Source organism: Peromyscus leucopus, chromosome 9 (assembly GCF_004664715.2).
Source record: "Peromyscus leucopus breed LL Stock chromosome 9, UCI_PerLeu_2.1, whole genome shotgun sequence".
NCBI classification, from domain to species: domain Eukaryota; kingdom Metazoa; phylum Chordata; class Mammalia; order Rodentia; family Cricetidae; genus Peromyscus; species Peromyscus leucopus.
Window position 1 is genome coordinate 70569888 of NC_051070.1, and position 15180 is coordinate 70585067.

The window sequence follows — 15180 nt, forward strand, 5'->3', positions numbered from 1 at the left end:
TCAAACACTGTGAGTGTGTTCCCAGAGCACACAGAAATACTTCACTGAATCTTCTAGCTGTAAGGCTGAAATGACAAGTCTGATGGACTTGGTTGATTTCTGAAAGACAACAGAGTAGCGACTGCTCTTCTCAGTACGAGTAGAAGAAGAAATTTGGCGAATAAGAAAAATCATCTCTCCACTAAGAAGCTGCTTGTACCAAAAAATATGGTATAAGTTTTGACTTGTCTCATATGAACAGTCCAGGGTGACCTTTTCCCCCTCCTGTGTGCTTGCAGTTGACTGGACTTGAGTCACTTTCTGGCCCAAATTGGATCCTGCAGAAAAATCAAAAGAAAGAAAAAAGCTTATTCTGTGATAGTGTGAATAAAACAGTGTTGGTATTCTGTACCTTAAGGCCCAAGACAAACCTAACTGAAGACATATTCTGCTCGCTTCTCTCTAATTCCTGCTCCCCATCATGTCCATGTGAACTGCTATATGCCTAGAGCAATGCTTCCTGCATGTACTTAGCTATATGTGAGTCATCCATACCAGAGAAGGCCAAGGCCACCAGCACACACAGCAGGCTGCGGAGAGGCATGTGGCACATGCCCCTCTCTGTGTGTCTCCTCTGCCTTAGATCAGTGTTGAGTGTCTCAGTGCTTGACACTGCACTTGTACTGACTGTTTCCTACATCACCTCAAGCAGGAAATGAGCTTTGTATGATCGCAGGCCACAAGCTCCTTATACAGAGAGAAACAGTGTCGTTCACCATGGACTTTTACTTGCTTCCTGTCCTTTCTTGGTAGTTAAAAGAGGCAGCACTTAAAATGGAGAATGGAAAAACCGGTCCCTGCTGAGCATAAAGCAGCTTTGAACTCATGGTTGTTATTTAGAAGGATAATTTGGGTGCCCCAAAGTCAGATTCATCATGAACCATGTGCAGTCTTTAGTGCACTTACAGACCATTGTCTTATGTTACTTCTCTACATCTATTGTCTAATAAAGCTTACTTTAAAAAAAAAAAAAAACATCCTCACAGGTCTGTGAATTTCCCTGTGAAACACTGGCATCTGAAATAATCTTTCTCTTTTACTACTAGGGTCCATAAGTTCAGCAATTAACAGAGCTACTTTTAAATCACATGGTAAAGGACAGTGCATCAGAATGCTAGAAGATACCTGTTTATGGTCTGTGAAACTGTAACAAAAATAAATTCATAGTCCTTACAGACTACAGAGAGGCTCAATGTGTCCCTTGCCTGCTGTAAATCATGAGGACCTATGTATTGATCTCCAGCAGCCACTAAAGAATCCAGTTGATGTGGTGCACCTGCAGTCAGAGCTCTGGGAAGTAGAGACAGAGGAATCCTGGGGTCTCACTAGTCAGACAGTGTAGTGCAATTGCTGAGCTTCAGTGACAGTGAGAACCTCTACCACATAAATAAATGAATGAATAAATAAATAAATAAATAAATAAATAAAACAAGTAAATGAATAAATAAATGTGGAGAGCAATAGAGGAATGTTAACCATTAGATTACACAAAGAGAGACAGACAGACAGACAGGCAAACATACAGAGAATGGGGGGTCATACTAATCTGAAACTCACTTTTACAAAACCTGATTAGTTTGTAAAAGTCTAATAACAAGTTTTATTCAGACAATGTCCTATTCTCTCCAAAACAAGAACTCTGCTTATTACAAGTCCTAGAAGCTTCAATACTATTGCCCTGAAGTATTCAGTCTCACTTGTTAAATTCTGGGTATTTTTTTTTCACGTACAAAATGATCTCATGATAATCTTGCCGTGTTTCTCTGTGACCCAGCCTATTATGTGTACATGATATTTATAACCTGAAAGAACTTAGGAGTATGTTAATGCCACATAAATTGGTGTTTAGATTTTGGGTACTGCTTTATTATCATTTAGTCTGTAGCTCTTTTTATTAAGAAAATATTTTATTCATTTTACATACCAATCAAAGATCCTCCTCTTTCCTCCTCCTGCCCCTCAAACTTCCCCCTCCCAACCCATTCCCCATTCCTTCCTACAAGAGTGTAAGGCCTCCCATGGGGAGGTACATTAAGTAGAGGCAGGTCCAAGGCTCTCGCACTGTCTCAAGGCTATGTGAGGTTTTCCATCATAGGTAGTGGGCCCAAAAAGCCTACTCTGTAGTTCTTAATTATTCACTTGCTCTCATTATCCCAATGGATGAAATGAACCAATGGGCAATCAGAAGAGAAAGTACAAAAAAGGGCTCTGAAAGAGCTCCAGGTCTCACTATGAATTTAAATAATCGATCAACATGTATATTGGGGACAAGCTTCTGGTATCTGAGATGTACACCTCTGCCCACCTCACTGCTGAGTGCTGAGAGGCAGCACATGCCCTGGACTGCAGTCTCTGTGGATGAACAGGAGACCATGGGAGCCACAGCAGCCTGGGGAGCTCAGGATGGCAGGGTTGTGCCCTTCTCTAGTTCTCCACAGAGCAGGTAGATGCTCTCCATGCTGCATGGCCACAGCCTCTGTGGTGAGGCTTTGGAGCACATTGGGTTTGAGTGCTGGGCTGGCCAGTTAGTCTCATGCTAAATTCTGCCTTGTTTTTCCTTGATTTTAATTGGCAAACAATACTTCCCAGTGAAGATAAATCTTAAAGTTGGTGGAGAAGTGGCTTGTCAGTTAAAGGCACTTGCTGCTAAGCATAAAGATGAAAGTTCAGAACCTGCTTTAAGAAACTGAGCTCCCAGCAAAATTTGCAACTCCAGCCTTGATTGATTAGACACCGTCTTCTGGCCTTTGTATGCACACAGGTGTGTGCACCCATGTGTACACACAGGTTTGTGTAGACTCACATGGATGAGCACACACATATGTAAATAAAAGTCAAACTTTAAAAAATAAAGCCTAATATTTTCAGAATCAACAAAAGAGATCATTCATTCAGGAAAATGAGGATTAAGTATACTGGTGGGGTTGGAACTTTGTCACTGGTCTATTGCTGTGAAGATACACCATGACCACAGCAACTCTTATAAAGAAACTTTTAATTGGTGTTGCTCACTTACAGTTTTAAAGGTTCAGTCCATTATCATCATTGTGGGGAGCAGTGCAGTATGTGGGCTGTAGTGGTATTTGCTCGGCCCATAACCTTGGGCTATGAGGCCCAAAGAAGGCGATGCTTCCTGCCATTGTACATGACCTCTTAAAAGGAAAAGGAGAGGGGTCATGAGGTCCCTTCTCCCTCCTTCCTGCTTCCTGGTATGATAGAACTGCAAGGTGGATTCACTCCAGGTCAGAAAAGAGCATGACTTCAGCTGTCTACTCTGTTCTGTATTTGTGAGTGTATTTCCTCAGTTTATATCCTAATAAACTCCATAATACTCCTTTAGCAGACTCCAGTGGATATCTCACAATAGTAGGCAGACATGGTGCTGGCTGCATCTCGATCAGAAGGAAACCTGAAAATGGTCCGTGACACTGGGAGTATCTTGAACCACAGAGACCTCAAACCCACCCACACAGTGAAATACTTCCTCCAACAAAGCCAAACTGTCTAATAGTGCCAACCCTTTGGGGGACATTTTCTTTCAAACCACTATAATGGTCGAAATTGCGTGGTGAACAATGTCTTGGGGAACAAGAGAAGCTCCAGGAAACAAGACAGAGGACCTTTTACCTTAAGTGTACTGTGTTACCTGGATTGGTCTTGGACATGATTTTGTACCTCCTGTGCCTGCTGTGGGATGTCTTTCTGTACCCTGTGAATATGTGTCGCTATGATTGGTTAATAAATATGCTGCTCTGCCCTATGTCGAGTCAGGTTATAGCCAGGCAGGAAATCCAGGAAAGAGACAGGAAGAGGAAGGGCTGAGTCAGAAGCTGTCAGTGAGACACAGAGGAAGCAAGATGACAAAGCAGAACTGAGAAAAGGTACCAAGCCATATGGCTAAACATAGATAAGAATTATGGGTTAATTTAAGTGCAAGATCTAGTCAGTAATAAGCCTGAGCTAATGGCCAAGCAGTTATAAATAATACTACGCCTCTGAGTGATTATTTTATAAGTGACTGTGGGTCTGCAAGGGGCCCAGAGGGACTGAAGAAATGTTCTGACTATATATGGCAAACATTTACATCAATTTATAAGACATGTTTATTACTGTTGAATGTCAGAACATAGCTATAGAAACCAATCTGGTCAGTGTACCCTCAATCTGGATACGGCCTTCTGCTTTGCTATTGTGCTTTCCCAGATATGATCTATAGTTTGTGCCAGGTTGTTAAAGTTGGCCTGTCCTGAAAAAGTTCAGGGATAGGGCTTCTCTGATAATATTTAGTATGTGCTTTCTGGCACTTATTATTTTCATGTTCTCCTAATCTTTTTTTGTTTGTTTTTCACTCAAACATCTTTCTTTGAATCATTGCTGTCTTGGTTACATTCATGTATAAAAGTACACTGTAATAAGTGGCTGTTTGAACCATGCCCTGAAGTTCCACCCCTAGTGAGGTAACAGACAGCTGTTACACCTGCCTATGACCTTGACATACATGCCCCTGGGGAGTAGCTGTGGAGGGACCATTAAGACCTGGGATGGATGAATATGCTCTCTCTCTCTCTCTCTCTCTCTCTCTCTCTCTCTCTCTCTCTCTCTCTCTCTCTCTCTCTCCTGCCTTGTGGATTTGGATGCTGAAACCTTGGACCAGGCAAATCAGCGTGGGTCATAGCTCAACTTTCATGGACCCTATGATAAGTCTCCCTTGGTTGTGAGTTAACCCCCAAATAAATTCCTTTGTTCATTACATAGACGCGGTGGATTGATCCCATTATCCTGGGGGTTAACTTGCAACTTCTACCATACAATAGCATAAAATATACATTACTGTTCCAAAAGGGAGGAAAGGGAGCACAGTAAGGAAATGCTGGACCAAAGCAAGACTGAAAACCAGCTGGGCAAAGTCCAAAATCTGCATTTCTCTGATAGTACCAGGAGGACTAGGTGGTTTAAAACAAATGGACTTCTTATTTCTAAAGTTTTCACTAGATTTAAAATATCATATGACTGAAAATAGGGACTTGAAAACTGAAAAAGTTAAACAGGATGAGGAAGAAGTCCTGTGTATTTTCTGAGTGCCTAACCACCTATTATATGGGAGTGCTCGGGTGTCATTCATGACACACACTGTTCTATCTTCATTCTTGTCTCAGCACTCAAGAACAGAAAACTGAAGCCTACTGAAGATACCTGTGTGTCTAGACAGGATGATGAAGGAAGGGTGTGGACACTGCTTCCTGATGCAGTCAGAGAAGATCCTGATGGAGAAGACTGAGCTGGCTTCAAACCATGAGTAGATTTCCCAGTCGAAAGGATATATAACATAATTCTAGGCACAGGTCATATCAGGGTGACTGAAGATCAGACCAAGTGTGGTTGACAACCTTAGAAATGGACATTAGAGAAAGTGATGTGGCCCCAGCCATGAAGGATAGCATATATCTTCATAGTGTTCACTTGCAAATTCCTATTTGTCCTCACTATGGACCCTGGATATTCACATATAATATAGGTAAAAGGCTAGACAGATGCATGTTTTCTTCTCTAGTTAAACTTAAGGGCGGAGGAGATCATGGTTTGGTTATTTTAAATAATCATCTCTAGCTTATTGAGCAGTGTGTGGAAGAGCCACAACCTTCACCTGCTCTGAAGCAGCACTGCCCCTCTGTGGACAAATAAGGTCTTCACTCAGCAGTGTCCTGAGCTTAGAAGACCACGCCTTGAAGAAAGAAATGCATTGAATCTTCCTCTGAAGTCAATATTTTTGACATGGAATGTGAATGTTTCTTTGTTGAGGTCAGCTATAGCCTAGTTTCTCTCTTCCCCTTCCAGACTTTTCTCCATGTGTCCCCATGGTTCCCTATCTTTCTATTGAGCCAAAAACTACCTCATTCTGGAGAATGAGAGAAGCCAGTCATAAGACAAAAGGAGATGACAATGATTGTTATTTACAATAAAGCTTATAAAATAAGCAAATGTTTGGATTTCATGTCAAATTTATTGACCCCTTATATAGACTAATTGTATACATGGTGATTATTAAATCAGAAACTTTAGTTTTCTTTCAGTCATTTTTTATCATTTTTTATTTTTAAGATTATAATATAATCATGTCAATCCCTCCCTCCAAAACTTCCTGTGTTCCCTCCTTGCTCTCTTCCAACTTTATGGATTTTCTTTCATTAATCATTGTTACACATATGTGTATAATCATATTTATTCCAAAACACATAAATACAATATGCTAATCTGTAAAATGTTACTTATAAGTCCTCAATTTGTTCTAAGATGGATATTTATGATTCAGGAGGGAGAATATATTGAGAATTTAAAGACCCAAATCTTTAACCTACATAGCCAAAAGCTTACCAGAAGTTAAAACTCTTTCTATACAGAAAACGGATATTAAATCAAGCAGATATTCTATGGTGAAAATTTGATATCTCATGATAGGGAAGAGCCACACCCACCCCGCTGAAGGTTTGTGCACTGGCTGCAGGTGTGTGGGGAGCACTGTGCACTCATAGCACAGAAATAAGTGCCTGAGTCTGTGGTCTGAGAGGAGGAAATGTACAGAGAGCTGCGACGTTCCTGAGTGACTGTCGAAGACATCAGTCTTCCACTCTTCTTTGTTCCAGAAGGATTGTAAAACAGGCTCTTCAGGTGTCCCCCAGGACTTTGGTGAAACCACTGCACACTGCTCAAAACTGTGGAAAAATTGTACTGTAGCTCTGTACGCTCTCCCTCCTGCAGAACCAAGGACACAGGACTCTGCTTCACTTGTTCACCTTTCACCCCTGGTTAGAAACAGAGAGACACAGATGGGGTCACTGAGCATCCACAGAACCCTGAACACACCCCATGTCCTCTGAGAAGGTGGGAGCTCTGCAGGACTCCTGGTCTGCTTCCCCACCCTCCATGTGCTGACAGAATCCTCTCTGTCCCTGAATGTGGACAGCCAGACTCACAGCAAACCTGGGTGCACAGCAGCCCCAGCAGAGAGCACAGCAGCCTCTTCATGGTTCTTGTCTGGCTGCTGGAGACAGAAGCAAGGAACCAAGGCCTGGGCTGTGGTGTCAGGATGGCTGTTGAATGTCCCTCCTCCTGCAACCAGTCAGCTCCACCCAGGAACCCTGCCAGGCCAGACACTGCAGAGTTCCCTCTCAGCCTTCTGAGCCTGAAGCTCCTCCCAAACCAGCCCTGCCTGAGAGTCTGGGTGGAACACAGTGGGGGGCAGGGCATTTTGAGATGTCTCTGGGGTTGTGTGGGGTTAGGGATCCAGGAAACAGGAGAGGACCAGGCCCTCCCAAGCAGAAAAAGCCTCAGCCACACACAGAGCCAAGCATACTCAGAGAAGCAACAGCTAAAGGTTTAACTCAGGAAACAGATGCATGTTCTGACTAGAGACCCTTTACTGAGGCCTGAGAAATGGCTTAGCAGATAAGGGTCCTTGTCCTTCCAAGAGGCCTTAGTTCCCTCACCAGCATCTACTTTAGGTGGTTCACAGCTGTCTGTAGCTCCAGCTCCTGGGACCTGACAATCTCTTCTGTCCTCCTGAGAACCTGTATACAGGTACCATACATTTTACACAGACCCACTCTCATACACATTGAAAAATGAAAAGAATCATCACCCATGAAATAATTTAAGTAAAATCACTGCAGTAGCAAAACAGACAGCATCATAATGATAGAGTATGTATAGATGTAATGGTTTAATAGTTTTAGAATCATTTTAAAAATTGGGATACTCCTGCACCAGTAAAGGTTTGTTCCAAATATTGTTTTAAATATTACTGTTGGGAATCTCTGTTCAGGCTCCATTCCTCCAATTCCAGACCCTGCCCCTCAGAAAGCCCACCAAGGGTTGGCTCCTCTCCTAGAGATGCTCAAGACCACGTTTACAGGGTACTTACAACATGGTCTCTAGACCTGCAATGTGATTTCTCTCCTGCTTCCTTTCCAAGAGTCACCCAGGAGTTGCTTTGCTCACATTAAACCTGGTCTTATTAACTTGGCCTGATATGATTTATTGCATCACTGGAGAAACCCACTATCAGGGTACAGAAAACTTTCAATGACAGCATAAGAAGGAAGTGCAATGGGGAAAACCAATATAGGAGTCCTGTGTTCCAGAGCTACAGGGGCAGCAGCGGTGGTGTGCTACTGCACATGGTGACTGCTGGGAACAGTGCACTTGAGTCATAACAGTAGAGTAATGCATTTCAAAGTTTTCGTTACAAAGACAGTTGCTTGAGAAATGAGACTAAAAATGAAACATGAACAGCGTGAAGACTGGGAGAGGTAGGCAGAGGTTGCTCTGAACTTAAGGAGGTTTAGATACCTTTGTCATCAGGACAATGGAGAGACAATGAGGAAGAGACAGTCTTTCCCTTGCCCTGTCTCTGGCATCTGCATAAAGTATGTTCTGTCAGAACACCTACCAAAGCAGTAGAGGAGGTTTTTAAAAAAGTAACTATTTAGTAACTTCATACATGTACATAATGTATTCAGATCATATCCATCACTACCACCCTGCTTCCTCTACAACTCCTCTCATAACCCATTACATTCCCCTCCCCTGCGAAGAAGAAAGAGCTTAGGAGAAAGCCATAGGGTAGTAGAACACAGGTATGTAATGTCAAAGGTGAGAGGAGAGGCTCTAAGCAGAGAGAGGCATGGCAGGGTAGGGGGAGAAGGAAGGTTTCTGTGAGTTTATTCTAATCTGTGAAAACTCCACTTACCTTTTAGAAAGGAGCATCCTCTAGAGGCCCATTTGAGAAATAACAAGTTCACAGCTGCAGTAGACTTCCCCCTGTCTTTGTTGACTTCTGAGTGTGAATCCAAGGCTTTCATCATGCACAAAGGAAGCTCAATGCTTTCTAAGTAGAAACTCATGAGTTTTTAGAAAAGAAGATAAAGTTATGAACTGAAATGGGAGAATAAGATATTTCAGAGTGAGAAAATCACAGCATCTTTACACATTTCAAAACAAGTAGCAGGGGACATAGGAATCAGAACACTGCATAGTTACCAGATTTCTACACAATGCCATCAAAATGCCCAAGAAAAGGATGTGAGAAGCAACAGGTAAAGGTGTTCTTTTGAGTTTTTTATTGTTAATTTTTTCTTATTTTACATAAAAACCACAGTTTCCCCTCCCTCCTCTCCCCCACCCATGTCCTTTCTACTGCCCCCACCCCCATCTGCTCCTCAGAAAGGATAAAACTTCCCATGGGGAGTCAACAAAGCAGGGCCTATCAATTTGAGGCAGGACCAAGCTCCTCCCCACTGCATGAGCTAGGCATCTCACCACAGGGAATAGGTTAGAAAAAGTGAGCTCATGCATCAAAGACAGATCCTTGTCCCACTGCTAGGGGCCCATCAAACAGACCAAGCTACAGAACTATCACCCACATGTAGAGGGCCTAGGTAGGTCCCATGCAGGCTCCCTAGCTGTTGGTCTAGAGTCCATGAGCTCCCTACTGTGTCTGTGGGTTTTCCTGTCATGACCTTTAACCCCCTTGCTTATATAACCCCTCCCCCTCTGTCTCTTCAACTAGACTCCCTGAGCTCAGCCCAGTACAGCTAAAGGCTTAATTTAGGAAACAGGTATGTGTTCTGACTAAAGACCCTTTACTGGAGCCTGAGAGATGGCTCAGCAGATGAGGGTCCTTGTCCTTCAAGGAGGCCTTAGTTCTCTCCCCAGCATCCACATCAGGTGGCTCAAAGCTGCCTGTAACTTCAGCTCCAGGTGACCTGATGTTCTCTTCTGTCCTCCTCAGAACCTGTACACAAATACCACACATTTACACAGACCCATTCTCAGACTCATTAAAAAAAAAAATAACATGAACCTTCACACATGAAATAATTTAAGGAAAATCATCAGAGTAGAAAAAGAAAAGAAACAGGAACATAACAACACAGTGAGTATAATGTAATGATTTCAAAGTTTTGGAATGCATTTTAAAAATTGGGATACTCCTGCTCCAATAAAAGTTTGTTCTAGGCATTTGGCATTCAGCCTTGGAGAATGACTCGCTGTCTCTTGTCTCTATTTTTAATCCAGAGTCCTTTGCTCGGACATGGTGAACGGGTATCGGTAATGCGGGCATTACCGCTACAAATGGAGGTTCCTACCGAGCTCTGAGAAAGAAGGAACGAGCTGACGGACACTCTTGGAAGGCTAGCCGGCATTTTAAAGAAAAAAGGAAAAAGGTAAGAGTGAATTGAAATGGGTGCAGCTAGCTCACAGTCAGTTAATTGGACTGTTGAAGCAGGAAGGCACCAAAGTTAAGAAAGGGCAAGACAGCTAAAGATTTTAAATAAAAAAGGAAATCTTCCCAATAGAGAAGAGGGAAGGAAAGGAAATTTCCCGTGAGAAAAGGGAGAAAAAATTTTAATCAAGAAAAAAGAATTTTCCCGGTAAAAAGGGGAAAAAATTTTGAAACTAGGTCTAAAGATTTGGGTCTTGTAGAGGAAGGATGAAGGAAAGAGAGAAGCCTCTTCCCAGTGGTAATGGAGGATGTAAAGACTTTTTCCAGTGGTAGAGTTTTCGGGATAGCTGAAAACTCTTGAGTTTTTTCATCCTGCAAGTGCAGAGCAGCAGCATTTGAATTACAAAGAATCGGCAGGTAGGCTTCATTGCTGCTGACTGATCAGCAAGCAAGCCCAGAGCTTAAAGTTTTGCTGTCTGTTTGCTTAATTTTGATTCAAATGTTTTGTATTTTTCCCTCAGAGTGGAAATAATTCAATATTTAGGATCCCTTCGTGGGAAATGTTTTTCTGTTTTCCCTTATGGTGGGAATAACTCGTTATTAGGTAGTCCCTTCATGGGAGTAGGAAGTTTAAAGATGAGTTTGTGGGGGGGTGCGTGGCAGACAAAGGCATGTGCAGTGCATGCAAGATGGCCCGAAGCAGCAGGCAGACTGGTACACGCCGGTGGGAGGCAGAGCCGTGATGGAGTGCGGCCCAGGCAGGCGCTGGCAATAGAGCCTGAGCACTGGGCAGAGCCAGCGAGCTGGGGCCGGGAAGGGACTAGCACTAAAAGTTTAAATGGGCCTAACTTCTGGTAAAAAATGGTTTCGGTCAGGACATTGAATGCTAAGTCAATGCTGTTTGAATAAAGGATGTTCTGTTCTTTTGATTGTCTTGATAAATGTTTGGATGGATGTTTGGATTTTCATGGTAGATAAACTAGAGGAACAAAATTCATAATTTTGAACTATATATTAGATGTGCTCTTGTCTGTTGATCATTACTGAAAATTTGGCTCTGCAATTTAAGTTGCTTTCTAGAAATTCTTGGTTTAATTCTATAAAAATATAATACCTAAAATAGATTGGGTTATTAGCTTATTAAATAACGTTGCTAAGATAAACCCATAAATGATAATCTCTTACTGATAAAAAGGTTACAAAATTATTTTTACAGTAAATAAAATGCAGGTAAATTGTTTGGTCCATGTTGTTAATAATTGGCTATTTGTGTTAATGTGTTACTTGAAATCTATAAAAAAGAATCCTCTTTTTAAGATTTTATAAAAATACTCAAGAGTATTACCTAAAGTTTGCCTTTTCAAATCCTATAGAAATTGTATTTAATGCTTTTATAATTGACATATGTAATAAGGACCATGGAAACAAAAGCTGGTGATAGAATTGCTCAATTATTATTGCTTTCATATTTTAAATTCAAAATGGCGCTGATATATAGAACTAGAGGCTTTGGAAGTACAGGGAAAAAGGTGTTTTAACAAACAGTTATCAATGATAAACAGCCTAAATTAAAAATAAAATTATATGGGATTGAGATTGGAAGATTATTGGATTCTGGTGCTGGATATATCTATAATTTCACAAGAATCCTGAGATCCCCAATTGGCCCCTTAAAAATTCCACCTCTAACCTACAAGGCACAGCTCAGATGCCATTACAGAGCAGGCTACTTTTAAATTGGAAGGATGAGGAAGGTCATGCAAGAACTTTTCAACCATTTGTGCTACCTGACATTCCAGAGAACTTGTGGGGACGGGATGTGTTAAATGATATGAGAACAGTGCTTACTACACAGCCTGTACAACAGATGCTAAAGAGTCAAGGCTACTGCCCGGACAGAGGCTTAAGGAAAATGTTACAAGGAGACCCACTCCCTGTGGCAGACAAAAGCTGTGTCACTAAGGGTCCTGGGGATACTAGAGGATTAGGGTCTTTTCCATAGGGGTCACTGCACAGCAGCCTTCAATAATACAACCGATAAAAATCACTTGAAAAAGTGATGACCCTGTATGGGTGGAGCAGTGGCCCCTTACTAAGGAAAAATTGGAGGCTGCGTATGCATTGGTTAAGGAGCAGTTAGATGCTAGACATATCATTCCTTCCACTTCACCTTGGAACTCACCTATATTTGTTATTAAAAAGAAATCAAAAAATGGAGGCTATTACAGGATCTTAGAGCTGTAAATAAAACCATGCTTCTCATGGGAGCAACACAGCCTGGCTTGCCTGCCCCTGTGGCAATTCCTAAACATTGGCACTTAATTGTGGTTGACTTGAGGGATTGTTTCTTCACCATTCCTTTTGCATCCCGAGGACAGTCCTCGCTTTGCTTTCAGTGTTCCTTCAGAAAATCTTAAGGAACCTTATTAGAGATATCAGTGGGTGGTATTGCCTCAAGGAATGGCCAATAGCCTTACTATATGTCAAATTTATGTGTCTTTGGCCCTAGCTCCAGTTCGAAAAGTTTTTCCAGGTGTTTATATAATTCACTACATAGATGATATATTAATGGCTGCTAAAGATAAAAAACTTGTTTTTGATGCCTTTTTGAATTTACAAGAGGTTCTTAGCCTGGCTAATTTACAGATAGCCCCAGAAAAGGTACAGGTATCTTTTCCCTATCATTATTTAGGTCATAAATTGTTACGCACGGACATATGCCCACAAAAGATTACTCTGCATACGGATCAGCTACGCACACTTAATGATTTCCAAACCTTTCTGGGAGATATTCAATGGCTTCGGCCCACTTTAAAAATTCCAACAGGTCAGCTTCGCCCCTTGTATGATGTCTTAAAGGGCGACCCTGACCCTTCATCTCCCTGTAAATTAACAGCTAAAGGACGTGTAGCCCTACAAGGTGTACAAGAGTCCCTAAAACAGGCTCACGTATAGTATATAGATCTTAATTCTCCCTTATTGTATTTGATATTTTGTTTTACTCATTCACCTACTGGAGTGTTTTGGCAAATAGGTCATATTTCTTGGGTACATTCCCCAGCTTCTCCAACAAAAATCATCACTCCTTATCCACAGGCTGTCGCTCAGATTATATTTAAGGGAATCAAGATCAGTATTCAAACTTTTGGTAAGGAGCCAGATATTGTGGTGACCCTATACACCCAGTCTCAAGTAACATGGTTGCAAGCTAATGATAATGATTGGGCCACATTGACATGCTCCATACAGGATCGGTTTGATACTCACTACCCCTCCAATGAGGTGTGTCAATTTTTTAAATTGCATCCTGTTATATTTCCCAAGATAGTACAAATGACTCCTATTCCTCAGGCCCGTGTGGTATTTATTGATGGCACTTCACGTGGTTTTGCTGTGGTGGTTTCTGGTAACATCGTAAAGAAAACAAAAGTTCAGGGCACTTCTGCCCAGGTGGCAGAGGTACAGGCGCTGTTGCTTGCTTTACAGATGTTTTCTGATGAGAATGTGAATATTTATACTGATAGTCAGTATGTGGCACATGCCATTATGCCTTTGGAGACAACAGCCTACATACCATCCATTTCTTCCATTCATAAATATTTATTGCAAGTGCAAGGACTTATATGGTCCCGCTCACATAACCTTTATGTGGGCCATATTAGAGCTCATATTCAATTGCCTGGACCTCTAAGTAAAGATAATCAGAGGGCTGATGCCATTACTCATATGGCTGTCACATTAGTCTGTTCTGTCTTTGATAAGGCTACTCAGTTGCATCAACGTTATCATCTTAATGCTGGATCTCTCCGCATCATACAGACATAACCCGGGAACAAGCTATCCAGATAGTTAAATTATGTCCTATTTGTGTGGAATTTTTACCTGTTCCTCATTTGGGAGTTAATCCTCGAGGACTTTTCCCTAATCATGTGTGGCAGATGGACGTCACACACGTGCCTTCCTTTGGAAAATTACAATATGTCCATGTGTCTATTGATACATATTCTTCTCTAATTTTTGCTTCTGTCCATTCAGGGGAAAAGGTTAAGGATGTAAAGAATCATTGTCTTCATGCTTTTGCTTACATGGGAGTGCCAAAATGCATAAAGACTGATAATGGTTCCGCCTACAGTAGTATGGGATTTTCAAAATTCTGCCAAGATTTTTCTATTGTTAATAAGACTGGTATTCCTTATAATCCTCAAGGGCAGGCTATAGTAGAACGCTGCCATCATACCTTAAAAACTTATATTGCTAAAGTAAAAAGGGGGGAGCTAGGGGCTCATTTCTCCTCTCCACATTCTATTCTTTCCCTTGTTTTATATATTTTAAATTTTTTATCAGTGGATTCTGCTGGAGCATCCGCTGCAGATAAGCACTGGAGGGCTCCTGTTGCAAATCATCCTCTGGTGTGATAGAAAGATCTTTCTACTGGCACTTGGAGGGGACCCGATCCGGTGTTGGTGTGGGCCCGGGGATCTGTTTGTGTCTTTCCACAGGACAATGAAGTTCCTCTTTGGGTTCCTGAATGCTTTGTGCGCCCTGTGGCTGCTGCTGAATCCCAACATGGCAGAGACCTATTGGGCCTTCTTAAAACACTCTCCCCTTCTGATGCCAATGGGGATTGAGAGCCCAATACGGCCAGCCTTGGCAAACATTATTGTAAGCCTAGGAACTGTAGCCATGTGGTTGGATTCTTCAGAAGGTATTGTATGGTAACTTTTTTCAAAAATGTTGAGAATGTATCACACCTTGGAGATTAAGGATAACTCTGAAGGTCAATGAATTTCATTTGCTAACAGTAGCATGCCAGCTAAGCCTTTTTCGCATTTTGCAACCCCCCTCAAGCTGGTGTAGTACCCACTTTTCAGGAATGGCTCTGTGCAACATTTATTGGCCTCCTGAAATTCATCTAGACT

At 41.9% G+C, this 15180-nt stretch overlaps 1 protein-coding gene across 1 annotated transcript; it reads right to left on the reverse strand.

Moving 5' to 3' along the window:
- Window positions 1–7199, reverse strand: LOC119088460. The gene is made up of 3 exons (XM_037208281.1): window positions 7011–7199; window positions 6513–6839; window positions 1–317 (listed from the first exon to the last, which is right to left on the reverse strand). The coding sequence occupies exons 1-3, from the start codon at window positions 7060–7062 to the stop codon at window positions 1–3; spliced, it is 696 nt and encodes a 231-aa protein (XP_037064176.1). The 5' UTR covers window positions 7063–7199.
- Between the last annotated feature and the right edge of the window lie 7981 nt (window positions 7200–15180).